Here is a 24,671-nt window from a genome sequence, read left to right as displayed (position 1 = left end):
CTATTATTTCACATTCTTAAAATAAAGTAGTGATCCTAACTGACCCAAAATATGGAATTTTTACTATGATTAAATGTCAGGAATTTAAATGTTTAAATGTATTTGGCTTGGGTGTATGTTAACTTCCGACTTCAACTGTATTTCCTGAACTAAACTGAGCCTTCGTTCATAGAAAATAAAACAAATAGGAGCTAAAAGTACAAAAGGTTTGTGCACCATCTTAATCCCTACACATAAACCATTAGCAACCTAGCCAACCTACTTACAATGTGGAACATATCAACAAGTTTTTCGCTCGATTAAAACTCCCTCCAATTGCCTTAGAAGGTCACCAAACTCACAGACTATGTAAGTAACCATGTTACCTCAATATTTTGAGAGTCATCTTGCACTTTTGCACATTACATACCATACAGGATAGAATAATGAGATGGAGAAACGTTAGTGGTGTTCAGTCGTAGGCATTCTACAAGATTGAAGGAGAAACCTCAAAGATCTCACTAATGCTCCCATTTGACGTCACAGCTCCCCGTAGTGGCAGTACTCATACACATTCATTTAAATGCAAATACCTAGGAGGCCTAAAAAATTATGCAAGGGACGGCTCAATAAAATAACAAATGAAAATAAAACATCAAAAATATGACCAGACATATTTGTTTGTCACAAGTACACTACTGTGTGCTGTTTAAAGTCACAGTTTAAAGAAAACCGAACCATGGATCAAAGTTTCTCCTGGCCGATAGACTACTTTCAGGGTGAGAACCATCCAACAGTAAGTTGTCAATATACTGAACCTACCCTTTAATATTTTTCTATGTGTGAATGCACAGAACTGTCCTCATGACACCTCTAGAGTTATTGAGTGAGTGAGTAATAGGGTATATTTCAGACAAATGGCACCCTATTCATAGTGCACTTCGAACATGGCCGAGAGAGACCAAAAAGGCTGGTTGTTTGGGCAGAAGTGCTTTGACAAGGCCTGAGCAAATAAAGCAGAGGCCCATCTCTATTGTAATTTGGTCAATTTTGTGCTCAGCTGAATGTGAGTGACAGCACGGCACTTACAAAGCCAAGGGTCGTGTGTTCGATTCCTGCTGGGGCCACCAATACAAAAAATGTATGTCGCTGTGGATAAAAGCGTCTGCAAAATGGCATTTATTATTGTTATTATTATATTATTATTATTGCTGAATCAAATCGTTTATTATGAACACTTTGAATTTCATCCAGAAGGTGGCAGTAATATGTAAGAATGGCAGGGGTTTGTAGAAAGAGGCATTATGCCATTATACTGTGTAGAGAGAAGATTGAAAACAGAATACATCATTCAATTCATTTATTGTGTACACATAAATTAATTTACTGATTTTGTTTTCATTGATGTTCATTTGTAAACAAGCTGCACAGAAAATTAACAACATGAGAGATATTGGTAACTGACATCTGACATCTTACAGTAGGTGAAGCCAAAGTCATAACCTCACCTTCAGTTTATAACTACAGACATATGAGAAAACATATTTCTATGAATTAAATCATTATTCATATCACGGTTACAACGTTTCTTAGAAAAATAGATTTCAAATTGTTTTTATGCTTATATTCATGGGCATAGTGTGGAATATTGAGGCAGCAAACGCCCCTCTCTGCTTTTGTGCCTTCTTCAGTATAATCAGCAAAGCATTTGTAGTATCTTGTTAGTCTGTGTATGTTAATAAATAAGTACAGTACATGAGAAACCATTCATCTCTTAATGGACATTACATTAGCAACGTGCATGCCCCGCCCACCTGAGGATCTGTCTTTTTCAGCCATCCATTTCCTGTGTTGAGGGGTTCAAATGCACTTTCCACTTAAATCTCGCTGGACTGATTGCTTTCATTTTAATCCTGTGACTCTTTCATACTCTTGCTTGTGCCTGTCGTTTTTCCCCGTTAACGTTACACTGTTTGTGATGACCTGTCAAACACACCCTGGTAATGGCTGAAATGGGCTCAATACATTGTCTTGAATACATTGTCTTACCGTTGAATCTATAACAACGCTAAAGTTTCTTTGGGGATATAACTCACCATCTCGACACTTACATCACAAGAAAGAGAAGAAAGATACATTTATTTTGATGGGTGTTCATTTTTTGTGGAATTGAAAAAGTAATAATTTAATACAGTTGAAATGTTTACAAATTAGATGCGCTAAAATGAAAGCAACTTCCAAAAATGAGCTTATAGAAATCAGATTATAGTGATATTATCCCTGATCTTGCAAACAATGTAAAGCAGGGGTTCGCCAACTTTTTTGGCCCGCGACCCCATTTTGGTATCACATTTCTTTCTCAACCCCCACCATGTAAAAAAAATGTTGTAATCAACGGCCAATGTTGACTTTTTTTTTATTTGGGCTATGACAGTGTATTACAAATCAGTCAGACAGTATTTTTGACAGTATTTCAATCTGAAGACTATGGTTTTAAGTGACTGAAATGCATCAGAAAGGTATTCAGAAGAGCATCAGGCAGTAAGTTCAGAAGAGCATCAGGCAAGTATGATCTTCTGTCCCCCAGTCTGATTTAGTGCCTGGTCTTGTCCATTCGGTTCTAACGGCTTGTGGGCATAGTAGAGGGAAACAGTACGTACATACATACATGTTCTTATCTTTCAGTGATGGAGTCATAATAGTTTGTAGCTTAAACCATTCAAAAGATAGAGCCACATTCGTAGGAATAAAACAGAAACCACTCTATTTATTACAACCGCGTCTAGCGGCTACTGGAGGTTACTGACGTAACCCCGGTTCTAATAACCAAATGTACATTTTTTTGGGCCGCGACCCCAAGTTTGGGAAACCATGATGTAAAGTATGTTTAGATAGGCGTAATCTACAGCCAAGCATGTTGATTTTTAATCTGAGGGTATCCTGCTATTGACACACTTGTTGAACGTGACAACAACATTCATTAATTAGGCAGTCTAGACAGTGCAGGTGAGTGCAGGAAGGGTAGACAGAGCAAGTGTTTGGTGGCTGCAGCCCTCTTCCACCCCTTTATGTTAATGTGTTCATATATGCAAATAGAGCCGGTGTATTTATGCAATTTAGGTACATATAATTTTTTTTATTTTAACTCAAAATATATTTTTTAAATACCTGATACAATAAGAAAATGTATATGTGCCTCCAGAAAGTATTCACACCCCTTGACTTTTTCCACATTTTGTTGTGTTACAATGGATTTAATTGTAATTTTTGGTCAACAATCTACACAAAATACTCTGTCAAAGTGGGAGAAAAATTCTAACATTTATGAAAAATGTATGAAAAATAAAACACTAATATATCTTGAATAGAAAAAAATCTTGGTTGACCAAGAGTCATCCTGTTCTTTTGACCAATCAATTGGTATAAACTTTTTTTTCCATATATAGACAGTCTCACACAATGTGTTTGAATGAAATCAACTATGTATGCACTGAGCTTGTCTGATGCTTTAAGCAATGTTTTTGATGAAATAATTAAGACACACAAATGACTCAAGAAGCACCACAGCACAGTAAGTGTTTATTGTGCTGTCTGTGCTGAAGCTGCAGCGTCATTTCAGCCATTTAGTTTCTTACTTGTTTCTGACTGAAAAGTTCTGTTACTGAAATCCCTCATTTGTTTAGGAAAAACATTCCCTATTCTTTCAACCCTTTCTCTCTTTACGTGAAACATGTAAGCATCGCATGCATGTGACCAATAGGGCCTGACCTATAGCCTATAATTATCACAACAATAAATGGGTTATGACAAACTCCGAACATAGTACACATGACAGCAAAATGGATGTGGAGGACGTGAAAAACTTGAAATGGGCGAATGTTTACTGGTTGCTCAGGAGGGAAAGGGGAAGTCAGATCTGTGGAAGATAAAGAAAAAGGAGGGTATAGGAGCAAGTGTTGCATGAGTATTATGTGTGCCAAACAGTTGCTGTTAGATTACAATATAATATTTTTTTGTGACCATTTGGAACAGTGTAAACAACAGTAAATAAATGAGGGTAACAGAGAGTCTGTAATAATGGAAAAAATCATATATAAAGCCTTTATTAAAGCAGACTAAAAACAGTTGCATGCCGGTTGCGGTATTTATTGTTTAGGCTAATTGTTCATGCTCCTTTCCCTTCATGCTCCCTCCCTTTCTTTCATTTAAAAAATAAAATGCTTGATTGCATTTCAAGCATGAATGTCTCGTGTGATGGCTTGAATGAATAAATGATTGATTGATACTGTAGCCAATATATTGAAATATAGGCCTAAATAAGTTACCGTATTAAGACTAAACAGGACGTGCTCTTAGTCCTACAGCTCGATGGTGGTTATACAAGGATACTATACTAAGCCTACTAAAGATAACGACATTACTTATTATTATAATGATGATCATAATAATATTTGTAATAATAACAATAAGGAGATCAAGAAAAAGTAGTGTATAGAAACAAGAGCTTGGTGCATATTATATGTGACAAACAGGTGCTGTTACATTACAATATTATTTTTCTGCCTGTTTGGAACAGTGTAAACAACACTATATGAATTCTAAGTAATACCTTTCTGTTCTAACCCAACAGAAATTGTAACGTCTTTATTACAGCATAGAAAAGATTAAAAAGCTGAATCCGTGAAATTGCTTTATCCGATATTTTGCCGTTGCATGATACTTAGTGCTCACGGAATCAGTAGGCTATTAATAAAAAACTCAAACAGAAAACAGAAGCAAGATCTGTCTTATTTCTGTAGATATACAGTATATGGATGATTTATAAAGCCAGGCACATTTAACAGTTACCCTTCGTGTACACTAGCATACAGTTCCCTGCGGTAAAACGCTGCTTCCCATTCATTTTCAATGGAAGGAAAGCGGTGAGAAGCGAAGTTGGCGGGGGGCCGTTGGGTAGCGCGAACGTGGTGTGGGAGGCAGTGAAAAAGTTCAACATTTCCCAACTTTATGCAAATCAACAGCGGCGACCAGTAGGCGATGATCAATCATATCGAGCTTTGCGACCCAACGCTGGTGACTTTCTTCAGCAAAGATGGCTGACAAAAATACTAGGATGGAAGAAAATGTAAGTAATTATAACGTCATAACGAATCATGCAAAACATGTACAGTTGAGAGGAATATGTTAGTTAATGTAGAGACAAACGATTATAAAGTTTAGCAAGCTAGCTGACTAGCTAACATTAGCCAGCTAGCTAACTTTATGGGAGTTGTGACATGAGTGTGAAATTGTAATTCTTGTTGTTTAATGTTTTAGGGACTCCTGAGAAAACCAGCAAACCAGGCTGTCGTCTTGTGAAATAGTGGATGTAAAAAATCTAGCTAGCTAAAGCATTTACTGCAAATTGAATGTTACATTTTGTAAGCTTGCATTGCTGATATTTGCCATGCAATGCAGCTGAAGTAACATAGCTAGCTAACTATTTTCTTGCTTATTGTGTAGTGGAGGATAAAAATACCTGTATGCCTTTGGATGTGTAGCTAGATATGTAGCCAATCTGTGGATGAACTCTAGAACGTTTGGTATAAATATTAGTTCAGAACGTAGCTATGAACCTCAGCTATCATAGTTGGTTGTATCGACTTCAAAACAGTCTGAATGACATTAATGAAGGCTATGGATTGAGTATAATATAACTTTATTCTGCCAAGGATGGAAGTTGTATATAGATGTAGTTATTACCAATCATTGTAGCCTGTACATTGAATATATTCACTGATCATGTACTCTACCTTGGCAAATAAAGGTGCCTCCATCATTCTTAAATGGAAGAAGTTTAGAACCACCAAGACTCTTCCTAGAGCTGGCCACCTGGCCAAACTGAGCAATTGGGGGAGAAGGACCTTGGTCAGGGAGGTGACCAATAACCCGATGGCCACACAGAGCTCCATAGTTCCTCTTTGGAGATGGGAAAACATTACAGAAGGACAATCATCTCTGCTGCACTCCACCAATCAAAGCTTTATGGTAAAGTGCAAGATTCTCTGGTCTGATGAAACCAAGATTGAACTCTTTGGCCTGCGTGCTAAGCGTCACGTCTGGAGGAAACCTGGCACCATCCCTACAGTGAATCATGGTAGTGGCAACATCATGCTGTGGGGATGTGTTTCTGCGGCAGGGACTAGGGGACTAGTCAGGATCGAGGGAAAGATGAACAGAGCAAAGTACAGAGAGATCCTTGATGAAAACCTGCTCCAGAGCGCTCAGGACCTCAGACTGGTGCAAAGGTTCACCTTCCAACCGGTCAACAACCCTAAGCACACAGCCAAGACAACGCACAAATACAAGTTCAATCTGTACTTCAATGCACATCTGGTGTGCATTATAAAAACAGAGGAAGAAAGAGGAGGTGGCGAGAGAGGTGTGAGAGAGTGTAAGAGACAGAACGGGAAAGTGGTAAGAACACAGGAGCATGGAAGACAGCACATGATTAATGAATTACAGTGCTACTAAACTTAATATTCTCTCAGTTCATCACAATTACATAATAGTGTCTCTAGCGGTGTCTCCTAACCAGCTGTTACGCTCGTCGTAAAGATTGGACCAAGGTGCAGCGTGGTAGGCGAACATTTTACTTTTATATTAAATGAACACCGACAAAACAACAAAATACAAAAACGAATGTAAAGTTCTGCAGGCAACACAGCAACTATACAAAAACAAGATCCCACAAACTAAGGTGGGAAAAAGGCTGCCTAAGTTTTGATCCCCAATCAGAGACAACGATAGACAGCTGCCTCTGATTGGGAACCATACCCGGCAAACAAAGAAATAGAAAAACTAGAATTCCCACCCAAATCACACCCTGACCTAACCAAGTAGAGAAATAAAAAGGCTCTCTAAGGTCAGGGCGTGACACCAGCCTGGGGCCCCAGTTGGCCGGAAGGTTATCTGAAGAGTTGGTGAGATGGCAATGACGGGACTGGGGGTTGGGATCCTCTCTCACATCAAAACATACCTGCAGACAAGAGACAGATGGAGAAAGAAATGGCATGATTAAGCCTTGTGTTTCTTTTTATTCTAACACTGTCAATCATCATAATCATCAGGAGGTGAAAAGCAAAACTGACCTTGGATCATTAACTCTGACACTACTACATCTCTATCTGTATTTCAATGTAAAACACAGTACTGAATGGGAGAGACATATCACCTGATACCACAGTACTGTATGGAGAGACATATCACCTGATACCACAGTACTGTATGGAGAGACATATCACCTGATACCACAGTACTGTATGGAGACATATCACCTGATACCACAGTACTGAATGGAGAGACATATCACCTGATACCACAGTACTGTATGGAGAGACATATCACCTGATACCACAGTACTGTATGGAGAGACATATCACCTGATACCACAGTACTGCATGGAGAGACATATCACCTGATACCACAGTACTGTATGGAGAGACATATCACCTGATACCACAGTACTGTACGGAGAGACATATCACCTGATACCACAGTACTGTATGGAGAGACATATCACCTGATACCACAGTACTGTATGGAGAGACATATCACCTGATACCACAGTACTGTATGGAGAGACATATCACCTGACACCACAGTACTGTATGGAGAGACATATCACCTGATACCACAGTACTGTATGGATAGACATATCACCTGATACCACAGTACTGTATGGAGAGATATCACCTGATACCATCACCTGACATATCAGGTGATATGTCTCTCCATACAGTACTGTGGTATCAGGTGATATGTCTCCATACAGTCTCTTTAATAATACTTCCTGTTGACCTGACCAAGTGACCTCTCACCGCTGATCATGCTGTGCCCGCTATGTAGCCAGTTCAGATGCGGGAGGGGTTTACCAACACAGCTGATATAACCTAGAGCAGGTGTGCCCAACCTTTGACATGAGATTTACTTTTTCATTTGCCAGCCTGATGAGATCTACCAGTCTCTAAATCTAAACCAACCAACAAAATGTATGAAACGCAACACACCACTGAGTATGGACCTGCCTCTGTGATACTTATTTGATACCCAAATGTAATGTGGACTAATAATATTTAATGTAATAATGTTTTCCACAAATAAGTGCAACTAGTTTCATTTCCTACCTTAGTGTGACTTTTGGCAATGGGTGGAGGTAAGTCGTTTTTCATAGTCAGGGCTGTAGCAGCTTGTTGCAAGTCTCATGCCGGCCACAAGGTGGTCATCAGTCATAGTAAATCTGTACTTGGACTTTATTATCTTCATTAGAGAAAATGCAGACTCACAGACGGAGGTTGATCTAAAAAGGGCTGATAAGTTAAGAACACATCTTATGTTAGGATACTTCTCTTCTAGCAGTAGCTCCCAGATCTCTTCCTTAATTTCAGTGGTTGCCCTGGATTTCAGCTGAATGTCATTTTGAAGGGTGAGAATTTCAGTTTCTGCTATAGTGGTGTCCAACTGAAAAAGTTATCCCATTTTGGAGGCAATGACTTCCACATTTATGTCTGTGCCAAACGGAAAGCACATATAAGTGGCAATAGGCTCAAGTGATGCAAAGTCAGTGAAACGACTGTCAAACTCAGATAAGATTCTCTGGACTTGCTCCATGTAACGTGCACTGTCAAACTGTGCTGTATATGAATGCATGTGTTGAAAGAAGTGCAGGTCCTAACGTTGCAGCTTTCTTGTGAGCAGTTGTAGTTTGTATTTGTGTTCACAGAGCTGATCATGTCGATTACATGTTTGCCTTTTCCTTGCAGTTCTACATTCAATTAATTTAGCATGTAATTTAGGTCAGTGAGAAAAGCTAAATGTGTGTCCTCTAGCTGTGCATATTCTGCATGTTTGACCTTGAGAAACCCCTTGATTTCAGGCAACAACTCACTGAATCTCCCTAAAAATATACCTCGGTTCAGCCACCGCACATCCGTGTGCAGCAGCAGGTCTGTGTGTTCCTCTTCAGTCTCTTCTAAGTGAGCTCGAAATAGCCTCCGCTGTAGGCTTCTTTCTCGAATAGAACACATAATCTTCATCACAACATCCATCACCTCTTTCATGTTTAACATCTTCCAACACATAGCTTGCTGATGAATTACGCAGTGATAACTAAGAAAGTCCGGGAAAGAATAATCTTGTTTGCACAATGCAACGAACCCACTAATGCGGCCTACCATAGTGGGTGCCCCGTCTGTAGTAATGGAGACAAGCTTACAAAAGGGCAGTTGGAATTTGTTAGCAAAAAGCTTGAAAAATATCTTCACCCCTTGTTTTAATAGTTTTATTTAACTAGGCAAGTCAGTTAAGAACGAATTCTTATTTACAATGATGGCTTACCGGGGAACAGTGGGTTAACTGCCTTGTTCAGGGGCAGAATGGCAGATTTTTACCTTGTCAGCTCAGGGATGTGGTTTTAAAATGTCGTTCTATGTTACCTTTCTTTGGATAGCGATGCTATTATGGCAGATGAGGCACACACATTTTGAGTTTGACTTGACAAAAAAATTATCCTCCTCCCATTCCTTGTGGAAATGATACATTTTCTGTTTTTTTGTATCCTTCCCTTCACTCATTATTGCTGCTGTTGACCACACAATTTAAGAACAACTTAAGAATGAATCTGGCTACAAAGTTAGCTAGCTAGCTACCTGCCTGGCATCACCATTACATGACTTGGAGTTGGCAGGCGGCATCTGACCGTGCCAACTAGGCAAACGTCAATAAGTGGGCATGGACTGGTCATATTTTATGTAAATCACGTGACTTTTCAGACATTGCTGTGAATGGAGGAGTGTCGAACGTTAAAACAGAAAGAGATTATAGGCATTGATTTGTGTGGCTGATTTTTAGTAGATGTATAATCATCTCACAATCAACTGGCAAGCACTCCGCAATCGACTGGTTGGGCAACCCTGATCTAGAGGATTTATGGAGAAGGTGGGAGAGGGATGAAGTGAAGGAGAGAGACTGCTATTGAGAAAATAAGTTAGTTGAAGAGACAGTGTTAAACAGGAATCTGTGTGTGGCCTCACCTGGTGTCCACACTAAGTGGCTGCAGAGTACTTTATACTGAAAAACATGCACAGACACACAAGGACAAACAATATAGCGTGGTTATATAAATAATGAAGTGTCTTACTATTCTCTATGGTTGGCCCTCTTGCTTATTCTTTGAAGGTGGAAGGAGCTGCAGTTATACACCTGAGCCTGCTTACTGCAGAACACAATCCATCAATCAGATTGATACACAAGTGTGTACAGTAGGTGTGGGTTATAGTGTGTCTAATTGTTTCAATATAGGTGACTCTTAAAATTGCTTGTTTTTGTACAGACATCACCCTTACCTAAACAGCACCCTCACCTGAAAAGTAGAAATCACAGGGAGAGAAATGTGATTTTAATAACTGCAGTTGACACAGTACCAGTCAAAAGTTTGGACACACCTACTCATTCAAGGGTTTTTCTTTATTTTAACTATTTTCTACATTGTAGAATAATAGTGAAGACATTAAGCTATGAAATTAAAATATATTTTATATTTGAGATTCTTCTAAGTAGCCACCCTTTCCCTTGATGACAGCTTTGCACACTCTTGGCATTCTCTCAACCAGGTTCATGAGGAATGCTTTCCCTACATATGCTGAGCACTTGTTGGCTGCTTTTCCGTCACTCTGCGGTCCAACTCATCCCAAACCACCTCAATTGGGTTGAGGTCGGTGTGGAGGCCAGGTCATCTGATACAGCACTCCGTCACTCTCCTTCTTTGTCAAATAGCCATTACACAGCATGGAGGTGTGTTTGGTCATTGTCTTGTTGAAAAACAAATGATAGTCCCACAAATCGCAAACAAGATGGGATGGCGTATTGCTGCAGAATGTTGTGGTAGCCATGCTGGTTAATTGTGCCTTGAATTCTAAATAAATCACCAACAGTGTCACCAGCAAAGCACCCCCACACCATCACACCACCTCCTCCATGCTTCACGAGATCATCCGTTCACCTACTCTTTCTCACAAAGACATACCGGGTTGGAACCAAAAATCTCAAATTTGGACTCATCAGACCAAACGGCAGATTTCTACCGGTCTGATGTCCATTGCTTATGTTTTTTGGCGCTTCTTCTTATTGGTGTCCTTTTAGTAAGGTTTCTTTGCAGCAATTCGACCAAGAAGACCTGATTCACACATTCTCCTCTGAACAGTTTATGTTGAGATGTGTCTGTTACTTGAACTCTGTAAAGCATTTATTTGGGCTGCAATGTGAGGTGCAGTTAACTCTAAAATGCTGACCACACCTCTTGTGTGTGAGCGTTGCAACTTAAATGTAAATATACATGTTATTCAATTATTGCACCCACGCTGCTCGCGTGCGCCAACGAGCGTCTGCGTTGCCAAGGGCTAAAATAGAAGTCAGTTCTATTTGTAACGCTGATCATGGTGCAAGTCCTGCCTCTCCCATCCCCTCATTAGTTTATAGAAGCAGATACCTACGTGCCATCTCCTCATTGGTTATACCCACGTGGGTGATTGAAAGATGAACTGAGTTTGGTCGGTCGTCATGGTAGCTATGAGATGCCAATCGCCATATAAAGTCCAAAGAAGAAAAAGCCTGGAAGGAGGAGAGATGACTAGAAACGATGTGGTTGACCGTTTTATGTGTGGATTAATTGTCGGAGTAGAGGACCTTGTGCATTTCAGGTAAAATAACAACTCAACGTTTATATTCCAGGACAAATTAGCTAGCAACAGCAAGCTAGCTAAATAGGACAAATTAGCTAGCAACTGCAAGCTAGCTAGCTAAATTGGCATAAATGTTTAATGCTTTTCGACCTGTCCCCAAATTAATATAATTGGTTCAGAGTTTGTTTTGACATTTTAACATGCTTTTCGGGATAACGTGTGGTGTGGGTGGACAAAATCAATTTGCACAAGATAGGCTAGGGTACGGTGTGATGAACTTATCCTCTGCAGCAGAGGTAAATCTGGGTCTTCCTTTCCTGTGGCGGTCCTCATGAGAGCCAGTTTCATCATAGCGCTTGATGGTTTTTGCGATTGCAATTGAAGAAACTTTCAAAGTTCTTGACATTTTCCGGATTGACTGACCTTCATTTCTTAACGTAATGATGGACTGTCATTTCTCTTTTCTTATTTCAGCTGTTCTTACCATAATATGGACTAGGTCTTTTACGAAATAGGGCTATTTTCTGTATACCACCCCAAACTTGTCACATCACAACTGATTGCCTCAAATGTGTTAAAAAGGAAAGAAATTCCCCAAATTAACTTTTAACAAGGCACACCTGTTAATTGAAATTCATTCCAGGTGACTACCTCATGAAGCTGGTTGAGAGAATGCCAAGAGTGTGCAAAGCTGTCATCAAGGCAAAGGGTGGATACTTTGAAGAAACTCAAATATAAAATGATTCCATGTGTTATTTTATAGTTTTGATGTTTCACTATTATTCTACAATGTAGAAAATAGTAAAAAAAAATAAAGAAAAACCCTTGAATGAGTAGTTGTGACCAGACTTTTGACAGGTACTGTAGCTAAGTAAATGGAAGAATACTCTTACTCTTAAAAAGCCTTTGGTTGTGCATAGTGTAGTCGTTTGTGTTGCCAGGGAACAGCATCCTCTTTGAAGAAGTAGGAGGTGAAGGTCTCCAGCACATGGATTGGGAGGCCCATGCTGCGTTGTTGACCACCCTCCTTGAAACATCCTGCAGAGCAGCAGACCTCTCCTCTGGCACACAGCGGTGAGCTGCAGATCCCCTCCTGGTCCTCGTGTCCATCCTCATGAAGTTATGCAGAACACAGGTAGCCTTCACACGCCTGAATTCCCCAGAGGGAGTCCCAGATGGCCCTGGTCGGCCCTGGTCACCCCAACCTTGCAGTGCCCTACACGGTAACGGAAGGCAATCGTTTTGAAGGAATCTCCAGTTGCAAGGAAGACAATGTAATTATTCGACTTTTACATCACCAGGTCATTGTGGATTACTAAAGTATAATATATCTCATAACAAATGATGATAACATTGGATAGATAGATGCATGTGCACAGACATGTGCATGTGTAACATGTGACAACGGCAGGATCATGTCAAGGATAGCATCACAAATGAATACATAAATAACACTTGAAGCTTGATGATGAGTTGATAATTTGAATCAGCTGTGCAGTGCTAAGGCACCTCTGAGTCCCCAGGACCAGGACTGAGAACCACTGCTCTTCATTGGGACCTCTTCATCTGCAGACACAGCTCTCTGTGTCTGAGGACAGAAAACATCACAGGAAACAGACTTCATTATACTTAAATAATACAGCACTGAATATTATGTTATTATTGTCTCCATCCTCATTTCTAGGTACTGGAACTACACAAGTACCTGCCCTATCCAGAATAGCCTCTCTCTCTCTTTGACAGTTGGGGCTGCTATCCTTTCACCCTCCTCCATGGCTGTTAGCTAGCTACCTACAAATGCATTTAGAGTTTGTTTTTTACAATGATAAATACTTAAATAATACAGCACTGAATAATAGCTAGCTAATATGAACTTAGGTAGATAGTGATATTTAATTCACTTACTGTAGCTAGCTATACGTTATGTAAAGTTGGCTAGTTAGCTACGTTAGCAGCTCATTTGAGTTAGCCTGCACTGTAGCACTGTAATAAATGCATGAAATGGAGAATGGATTAAACTGTTCACCCATTTAATAACCAGAACTTCATACAAACTTGCTATGTTGAATTCTTGACGCACAATCTAACGTGCTGCTTTATGCTGCCAGCACACCCACAAGCGAGCCACTCTGGGCAGCCGGAGCAGCAAGCTGCAATTTATCACGTACTAATGTACATGTACAGTTAGGCTATTGATTATAGGACTAATTAAGTTGGGGTGTCCTCTGTCCTCAGTTTTCTTAGACAATTAGGTTAAGGCAAGGGCTGTTTCCTCGTCTCTGCTGCTGCCTCCGCCGCATTGTTCTCAATCCCAATATGCTGGTTAATTTTGCTATTATACACATAGCAACATAGGGAAAGGCGGCAATTTTAGGTCACAGTGAAGATTATGTTTCAGAACCGCGGACAGGGACCGTATCCAACGCGGGAGAAAGCATATTTGTTATAAAATAATATTAGATTTATTAGTGTACCACCATTATTTTTACATAATATAACCATATATCATTTCAGTATCACATTTCTTAGTGATGGACTGTGCCATCCCCGTGGCCTCCGCAATGGATTAGTCCACTGAGACAGGCGCGAATCAGACAGGTGTCTTGTGCACCATGAAAAAATGAATTGCGACTGCTCGACTAAAGAAATTTCGGTCGACCAACAGCTTGTCGACCAAACAGTCGACTAAATGGGGTCAGCCCTAATAAGTATTCACACCCCTGAGTCACTACTGTGTAGAAGCACCTTTCGCAGCGATTACAGCTGTGAGTCTTTCTGGGTAAGTCTCTAAGAGCTTTCCACGCCTGGATTGTGCAACATTTTCCCATTATTCTTTTCAAAATTCTTCAAGCTCTGTCAAATTGGTTGGTGATCATTGTTAGACAACCATTTTCAGGTCTTGATTTTCAAGTAGATTTAAGTTAAGACTGTAACTCGACCACTCAGGAACGTTCACTGTCTTCTTGGTATGCATCTCCAGTGTAGATTTGGTCTTGTGTTTTAAATGATTGTCCTGATGAAATATTAACTAATCTCCCAGTGTGTGGTGGAAAGCAGACTGAACCAGGTTTTCCTCTAGGATTTTGCCTGCGCTTAGCTCCATTCAGTTTATTTTTTAGCCTGAAAAACTCACCCATTCTTAACTATTACAAACAAACCTATAAAATGATGCAGCCACCACTATGCTTGAAAATATGGAGAGTGGTACTCAGTAATGTGTTGTATTGGATTTGCCCCAAACATAAAACTTTGTGTTCAGGACATAAAGTTAATTACTTTGCCACATTTTTTGCAGTATTATTTTACTGCCTTGTTGCAAGCAGGATGCATGTTTTGGAATATTGGTATTCTGTACAGGCTTCCTTCTTTTCACTGTGTCTGTAACGGTTGTCGTCTGGAATGGAGGACCAAAACGCAGCAGGAATGTGGATGCTCATCTTGTATTTTATTTTAACCAAGAAAACACCAAAATAACAAAAGAAGAACGAACGATCAACAAAACAGTCTTGTCAGGCTCACACACGCAAAACAAGAAACAATCTCCCACAAACACTAAACCAAACACATACCCATATATAGGACTCCCAATTAGAGGCAACGAGAAAACACCTGCCTCCAATTGAGAGTCCAACCCCAATAACCCAGACATAGAAATACAAAAGACCAGAGACCACATAGAAATACAAACATAGAACATTACCCAAAAACCCGGAAATAATAAATCAAACGCCCTACTAAATAAACCACCACCCCGAACCACATAAAACAAATACCCTCTGCCACGTCCTGACCAAACTACAATAACAAATAACCCTTATACTGGTCAGGACGTAACAGTGTCAATTAGGTTAGTAATGTGAAGTAACGAAGCTAACATATGGAATTGTTTTAAGATGGTCATACCATGGTCATACCATTAATTTTAAGACCCCTTTAGGTATATACAGTTGAAGTCGGAAATTTACATACACTTAGTTTGGAGTCATTAAAACTTGTTTTTCAACCACTCCACAAATTTCTTGTTAACAAACTATAGTTTTGGCAAGTTGGTTAGGATATCTACTTTGTGCATGACACAAGTAATTTTTCCAACAATTGTTTACAGACAGATTATTTCACTTATAATTCGCTGTATCACAATTCCAGTGGGTCAGAAGTTTACATACACTAAGTTGACTGTGCCTTTAAACAGCTTTGAAAATTCCAGAAAATGATGTCATGGCTTTAGAAGCTTCTGATAGGCTAATTGACATCATTTGAGTCAATTGGAGGTGTACCTGTGGATGCATTTCAAGGCCTACCTTCAGTGCCTCTTCGCTTGACATCATGGGAAAATCAAAAACAATCAGCCAAGTCCTCAGAAAAGAATTGTAGACCTCCACAAGTCTGGTTCATCCTTGGGAGCAATTTCCAAAGGCCTGAAGGTACCACTTTCATCTGTACAAACAATAGTACGCAAGTATAAACACCATGGGACCACGCAGCCATCATATCGCACAGGAAGGAGACGCATTCTGTCTCCTAGAGATGAACGTACTTTGGTGCGAAAAGTGCAAATCAATCCCAGAACAACTGCAAAGGACCTTGTGAAGATGCTGGAGGAAACCGGTATGAAAGTATCTATATCCACAGTAAAATAATTCCTATATCAACATAACCTGAAAGGCCACTCAGCAAGGAAGAAGCCACTGCTCCAAAACCGCCATAAAAAAAGCCAGACTACGGTTTGCAACTGCACATGGGGACAAAGATCGTACTTTTTGGAGTAATGTCTAAACATTCTATCAACTATTACCTTGAGTACAGCCTGAAGATTGTTCTAGAAAAATTGCAACATTGTATAACATTTTCTGGGCTCTCAGAGTTTCCTGCTCCAGTGAGCTCCAGACAGACATAGCTGTAGGCTATTTGCGCAAGGGATAAGAAGTAATCAGGTAGGCTTATTTTATGACGTTTCCACCGGATCAGAGCATGACATTTTTTTCACGCTGAGCTGTTATCGAAAGAGAGATGGAAAGATTTTTCAAATAGGCAACGTTGAGGAACTATTGTCATTCTCAATGGATGCTAAAACAGACTTTTTTTACTTTCTGTTTGAGGTGAAGAAAAAATCACTTTGGGAATTTCCACAGTGGTGGTGAGTTAAGGCGATCAGAAATACTATCAAATCCCCAAATGTGCACATTTCTTTTTTGGGGGGGGTGGGGTCATTACTACTATAGCCCATAGAAATGCATTGAATAACACATTCATAAATTGCTAAATAAAGACAGTATTTTTTTTGGAAGGAATAAGGTTTTGAAGTGTTTGTTCTATGTCTAGGAGATATAAGAAAGATCAGGAAATATTTTTGTTATTTTGGACACATTTAACCCCTTAATTTGTTGCCAAAAAACTACCTCCATACTTCCATGAATTTGTATGGGTTACCTTCAGACGAGTCCCGTGACACTTGTGGGTCGTCTTTTCATCTTTCCATAGAGTGGTCATATACATTTTGTAGGCCAAACCGTTCAGACGCGACAGATGTTTTCGTGAGTAGACCAAATTCTGGGCTGCTTCATAGTCTGACAACACCACTGTGGCTCAGCCACCTTCCACCGTAGATGCTGAAGGCCGACATAGGCGGATGCGGCGGATTGAGAAGGATATCTCTAGCTTAAACTGACAGATTTTGATGGGGATTTTTTTTATGTTACTTCGAATTGATGCACTGGTGCGTCAATAAAGTCTTAAGGATTAAACTCTGTAACTGTTTTACATTCGCCGTTGTCCTCATGGTGAAGTCCCTGATCCCTATCTTTGCAGTAAATGGGTGTATTTATTCACCATCCAAAGTGTAATTTATAACTTCACCATGCTCAAAGAGATATTTACTGTGTGCTTTTTTTATTTTTACCTATCTACATATAAGTGCCCATCTTTGCGAGGCATTGGAAAACCTACCTGTTCTTTGTGGTTGAATATGTGTCTGAAATTCACTGCTTGACTAAGGGACCTTACATATACTTATATGTGTGGGGTACAGAGATCAGGTTGTCATTCAAAAATAATGCAACTTATTATGTGACTTGTTGAGCACATTTTTACTCCTGAACTTAGTTAGGCTTGCCATTAACAAGGGGGTTGAATACTTATTGACTCAAGACCATTTCAGCTGTTCATTTTTATTTAATTTGTAAAAATAAAAAAAATACATAATTCCACTTTGACATTATGGGGTATTGTGTATAGGCCAGTGACAAAAAAAAGCTCTAATTTAATACATTTTAAATTCAGGCTGGAACACAGCAAAATGTGGAAAAAGTCAAGGGGTGTGTATACTGTACTCTCTGAAGGCACTGTATATGGAATCTCCCTATTCTTATTGTGACACTTCGAGGATACATTTGGGTTTACTTGTAGTATGGAGTTATGGGTAAAGATGGCGCTCTAGTTAATTGGACCTGGTGATACTGTAGGAGCCTGTATGTAAGATGCCTTTAGACCAACCATTTTCTGATTTTATATTTGTTCTATAATATAAAATGGCAAGGCCAAAAACAAAGCAATGCATGTAAAATAACTAAACAGGTACCAATTAACTAAGAATAAAATATTTCATTTATAATAATAATTAGCAAAAATGGTTTCACTCTTGATTCTGAGGATGTGCTTTGATTTTTTTTTTGGCGCCATGTGCTTTTTTTTGTGACATTATATTTTGAATATTCACAAATACAATGTACGGTAAACTATTGTATTCAGTTTATACAGCATGTTACTGTACAGTAATTTACTGTGACAAGTACATTATATTTTTTTACAGTAGCTGGCTATTAATACATCATTTCTTAACATTTGAAAAATGTATTTACTTACTTGAATAGGTTTTCCCACTGTATTTACTTACTTGAATAGGTTCTCCCAATAATGGGCAATCTTCAAGATATTTTCAGTGGTAGCTGAGCACAGCCATGTGGACAGGATGAATAGAGACAGAAGGACAGTGGACAGAAGGAAAAAAGTGTTTGTCACCAGAGAGGTTTAGAACATGTTGTGCTGTTTGACTTCATCAGTGTAATCCACTTTCAGTTTGAATAAATATACATCGCAGTCTGTCGGCCACACTTGATAACTTAAAAACTAGCACTTGAAACTAGCATAGGTAACAGTTACCCAGTAATGCACATAACATACAGCTCTCCTTCTACGGCATGTGGGGGGAGAGTTCTTGAAATGTAACATCCAATCATAATCTTGCCAGAGGACTATTCAAACCGTTTTTGCAATACAATATTCTCCATACCTCCAAGGGAGGCGTGACAACAATGTGATTTTGGAGGTATGGCAACGCGAAACTAGGGTATGCCTGACATCAGCAAAGACTGGGGTGTTTTTCAGGATAAAAAGAAGCAGGATGGAGCTAAGCACAGTCAAAATCCTAGAGGAAAACCTTCAGTCTGTTTTACCTCAGACACTGGGAGTGGAATTCATCTTTCAGCAGGACAATAACCTACAACACAAGGCCAAATCTACACTGGAGTTGCTTGCCAAGAAGACTGTGAATGTTCCTGAGTGACCAAATTACAGTTTTGACTTACAGTACATCTGCTTGAAAATCTATGGCAAGACTTGAACATTTAACATCTAGCCATGATACCCACACTTTGACAGAGCTTGAAGAATTTTGAAAATAATAATCTGCAAATATTGCACAATCCAGGTGTGCAAAGCTCTTAGACTTACCCAAGAAGACTCACAGCTGTAATCACTGCCAAAGGTGATTCTAACATGTATTGACTCAGGGGTGAATACTTATCTAATCAAGGTATATTCGTGTTTTATTTTTCATACATTTTAGAATTTGTGTAGATTGTCATTTTTTGTCAACAATCTTCTACATTTTAAACCCACTTTGTAAGACAATAAAAAGTGAATCAATCCAAGGGGGGTGAATACTTATGATAGGCGCTGTACAGTATGCCTGAAGATTGAAGTTACTCTATGTGTGCAAATCTACCTTTACAATGACAATTTAATTCATTCAGCAGACACTATTATCCAGAGAGACATACAGTCAGTGCATTCAACTAAGTTAGTAAAAAATAACCACATATCAGCGTCAGTCCAAGTAGACTTCTTCAAAATAGCGGAATCAGTGCCAGGAAGAAAAACAAGTGAGTGCAAGAAAGACAAGTATGTTAGGATTCGTCCCAGAGTGATGTAGACTTGTAAAACCAGATGAGTAGACTAGCCAATCAATTGCATCAACTGGTCATCAAAGTAGGAGTGAGAAGAGCGAATACCTGTCATTCAGTGTCAACACAGATCATACAGAAGACACTTTACCTCATCAAACATCAGTAATCTCTTGCTGACCATATATTAGTACTGTATCTAAGATGCATTATCGGCATATGGAAAGAAGGTTCAAAAGCCATATGGGACATATATATTTTTGGGGAGATTTTAGTTAATGGGAAGAATGTATGAAAACCTTGGCTTTGAAGCATTATTTCCAAGCTTTCAAGTAAGTGCTCTTTCATTCTCTCGCTCTCCCAATTCAATTCAAAAGGCTTTATTGGCATGGGAAACATGTTTACATTGCCAAAGCACGTGAAATAGATAATAAACAAAAGTGAAATAAACAAGCCTCTCTATCTCTCTCTTTCTCTCTGCCTCACTCCCTCTGCTTATGTAAATTGTTTCCAGTGATCTAATATTCACAGAGGAGAGGGAGACCCAGATGACTGTGTTAGTGCTATATCTTCAAAGTGTAGACTCTGTTGGAGTCCTTTTCCCACCACCGACCCCTAGTGCTCTGGAGTTCTTGGTTCCGTCCCAAATGGCACCCTATTCTTTATATACGGCACTACTTTTGAATGGGCCCTAGTCAAAAGTAGTGCACTATATAGGTCATAGGGGGCTATTTAGGACGCAATCCTTTTCATATCCCTGGTTGGTGCTCGGTGCTCTCTACTTTCTCTTCTTTGATTTACTTAACTTTGGTCCTCCCTGCCCCCCTTGGCCCCCCTGGCGAGCATACACCATGGCTCTCAACCTCACTCGTTAGTTCCTCTACAGGGCTTTTTGGTCTTGCCAAAATATATCCCTCCCTGCTGTTTTGAGTTCTTAGAAAGTAGAGCATCTCCAGTTTAGTTTTTGCCCCATCCTTGCTTTCTTTTTCCCCTGTGTGAGGTAGTCAAGTGTCGAATGTCGGAGAGAAAACACAGCAGAATGATGAACTGTTAAAAAGCAGCGGGTGGCTTCAGTGTTTTAGGGATCACCTGCTGGGTGGCGGCGAACTGTGGCAGTTCAACATGTAGAATCGTCAGGAAATTGATGGATGATATTCTAGTCGGAGACGATAGCGTGCCCACCTGCTGCTTCTAATCGCTCTGGTGTGTTTGCTCTATTATGCGTTTTCTAAGTGTAGTGTGTCATCTCTCTCCGTGTACTTTCAGAACTCGGGCATAGAGAAGGCCTTTCTGTTTGACGTGGTCAGTAAGATCTACATCGCTACAGACAGCAGTCCTGTGGACATGCAGACCTACGAGCTGTGCTGCGACATGATCGATGTGGTCATAGACATCTCCTGCATCTACGGGTGAGTTGAAAGTTGCGTGGAGGTACTGTGCCGGAAAAAAACCAACACATTTCTGTTGTATCCTGAGTATAATGGACCAACAAAGATGTTATTGTCTTGAGTCTCACCGTCTCAATCAGACCTTCTCACCAGGCAGGGCCCTTCAGTTCTGGTCCTGGGGACCCACAGGCTGTGCAGGGTTTTGTTCCAGCCCAGTTCTGGTAATAAAATTGTAATTTAGCAAACACTTTGCTCTCAGAACAGAGTCTGTGTGAATCCTGTTCTTCATACCCACTGTGTCTCTGTTCAATTTCACTCCAGCTGAGACACTAATTAGATCCTAATCTGAGTTCCCAGTCTGTTTTAGTAGATAGTTATTCTCTTTCACACACAAGCACACACACACACACACACACACACACAAATTAAGAAATCATGAGGACAAGCACACCTTCATCGACGTTATTCCTCTCACGACTAGCTGCATTCGCAGTTGAAATTTATATTCTCGAAATCTAGCCTTTATTGATATTGGGGGAAATAAAAAAACATTTACTTTCACTTCAAAGTTGTTTAGCAGACGTTCTTATCCAGAGTGACTTAAGGTTAGTCGATTAAATGAAGGCAGTTAAGACCACCACATCACAGTCATTGCAAGTAAAAAAACAAACACGTATTTGCACTCTGAGTTTATTTACATAGAGAGTTCATATGGTAATGTAGGTGGTGCTCAACACGGAAGGCACACAAGTGTATCCTTTTAAGTTGAGCCTTTTAAGCACGGTGTGGTGCACTCAAGAGTTCTGCTTTGCTTTGCAAACACCTCTCTTCTCCTTCCACCTGGCTGCCTGTCAGGGAGCTCTATTGCATCAAAACCTGACAAACACAGCAGGTGATCATCCGTTTTATGTCTCCTCAGTGTTCACCCTAGCCCTGAACACACCCACACGCGCACACACACACACACCTCCTGTCCTGCCATGTCCTGTCCTCCTGTTCTGGCCATCAGGCTGACTGTCGTAGAACCTTCCTCATAGCCATGAGAGGACGGTAGTTAACAAGCCAGCCGAGGTAAGCCATGTGGTAACGTGAGCTCCCTCTGGGTCTGTTGACCCAATATGAACCAGGTCTGATGTGCCTTCGTTGGGCTGCTGTGCCCTGGCAGGGAGGCTGCTGCTGGGGCTGGGGATATAGGCCGAGGCCTTACCCTGGGCACTGCAGCTGTGGGTTGGGATGGGATGGAGATATGCCACGCTGGGGTTTAGGAGGGCTGAGCTGGGGAAGGCTGTTGACTGTGTTTACGCCTCAGGGTACAACACTCTAGATGAGATGAGCTCTCACCGTATATAAGTCTGGAAGACTGCACAGACTCTGAGATCTTTTCCAAGGGGGGACGTGTGTGTACAGTGACTTCAGAAAGTATTCACACCCAATGACTTTTCCCACATTTTGTTGTGTTACAACCTCAGTTATAAATTGTGTCACTGGTTTACACACAATACCCCATAATGTCAAAGTGGATTTTTAATTTTTTTTAAATTACGAATTCATTACAAATTTAAAGCTGAAATGTTTTGAGTCAATAAGTATTCAACCCCTTTGTTATGGCAAGCCTAAATAAGTTCAGGAGTAAACATTTGCTTATTAACAAGTCACATAATAAGTTACATGGACTCTGTGTGCAATAATAGTGTTTAACATGACTACCTCATATCTGTACTCCATACATCCAATTGTCTGTAAGGTCCCTTAGTCGAGCAGTGAATTTCAAACACTGATTCAACCACAAAGACCAGGGAGGTTTTCCAATGCCTGGTCTTTGGGTACCTATTGGTAGATGGGTAAAAATAAAAAAAAGCAAACATTGAATATCATTTTGAGCATGGTGAAGTAATTATTACACTTTGGATGGTGTATCAATGCATCCAATCATTACAAAGATACATGCGTCCTTCCTAACTCACTTGCCGGAGAGGAAGGAAACCACTCAGGGATTTCACAATGAGGCCAATGGTGACTTTAAAACAGCTACAGAGATGAATGGCTGTGATAGGAGACTGAGGATGGATCAACATTGTATACTGAACAAAAATATAAATTCAAAATGCAACAATTTAATTGATTTTACTGAGTTACAGTTCATATGAGGAAATCAGTCAATTGAAATACATTCATTAGGCCCTAATCTATGGATTTCACATAGAATACAGATATGCATCTGTTGGTCATAGATACCTTAAAAAAAAATAGGCCTCACAATGGGCCTCAGGATCTCATCGCCGTATTTTTCTGCATTCAAATTGCCATCGATAAAATGCTCACTAACAGAGATGTAAACAAATGTTTGCACAAAAAATGAGAGAAATAAGCTGTTTGTGCGTGTGGAACATTTCAGGGATCTTTTATTTCAGCTCATGAAACATGGGGCCAACGTTGCGTTTATATTTTTGTTCAGTGTTGTTACTCCACAATACTAACCTAAATGAGTGAAAACAAGGAAGCCTGTACAGAATAAAAAATATTCCAAAACATGCATCCTGTTTGCAATAAGGCACAAAAGTATAACTGCAAAAAATGTAAAACTGCTAAAAACGTTATGTCCTGAATACAAAGCATTATGTTTGGGGCAAATCTAACACAACACATCACTGACTACCACTCTTCATATTTTCAAGCATTGTAGTGGCTGCATCATGTTATGGGTATGCTTGTCATCAACAAGGACTAGGGAGTTTTTGGGGGATAAAAATAAATGGAATAGAGCTAAGCACAGGCAAAATCCGAGACGATTTGGTTCAGTCTGCTTTCCAACAGACACTGGGAGACAAATTCAGCAGGACAATAACCTAAAACACAAGGCCAAATAAACACTACAGTTACTTGGGCTCCTGAGTGGCGCAGCGGTCTAAGGCACTGCATCTCAGTGCAAGAGGGGTCACTACAGTTCCTGGTTCAAATCCAGGCTGTATCACATCCGGCCGTGATTGGGAGTCCCATAGGGTGGCGGTTTGGCCGGGGTAGGCTGTCATTGTAAATGTACATTTGTTGTTAACTTACTTGCCTAGTTAAATGTAATTTTAAAAAAGTGGCCTAGTTAGAGTTTTGACTTAAAGTTTTGACTTAAATCAGCTTGAAAATCTATGGCAAGACTTGAAAATGGCTGTCTAGCAATGATCAACAACCAACTTGATGGAACTTGAAGAGTTTAAAAAACAATAATGTACAAATATTGTAAAATCCAGGTGTGAAAAGCTCTTAGAGACTTACCCAGAAAGACTCACAGCTGTACATGTATTGACTCAAGGGTGTGAATACTTATGTAAATGAGATATTTCTGTATTTCATTTTCAATACATTTGGAAACATTTCTAAAAACAGTTTGTCCTTATGAACATGTAACGCAACAA

The 24,671-nt window shown here is 39.9% G+C and overlaps 1 protein-coding gene across 1 annotated transcript in view; it reads left to right on the top strand.

Annotated features, from left to right (window-relative positions):
* The window catches only part of rragd (ras-related GTP binding D), a 39,665-nt gene that overhangs the window by 7,057 nt on the left and 7,937 nt on the right, over positions 1-24,671 (top strand). The window contains exon 6 of the mRNA XM_014195134.3: positions 21,143-21,285. Coding sequence (XP_014050609.1) covers positions 21,143-21,285 — 143 coding nt within the window. The remainder of the gene's footprint in view (positions 1-21,142; positions 21,286-24,671) is intronic.

This window comes from Salmo salar, chromosome 01 (genome assembly GCF_965601325.2).
Source record: "Salmo salar chromosome 01, fSalSal1, whole genome shotgun sequence".
Classification (NCBI taxonomy): Eukaryota; Metazoa; Chordata; class Actinopteri; order Salmoniformes; family Salmonidae; genus Salmo; species Salmo salar.
This window is presented reverse-complemented; position numbering and strand designations above follow the sequence as displayed.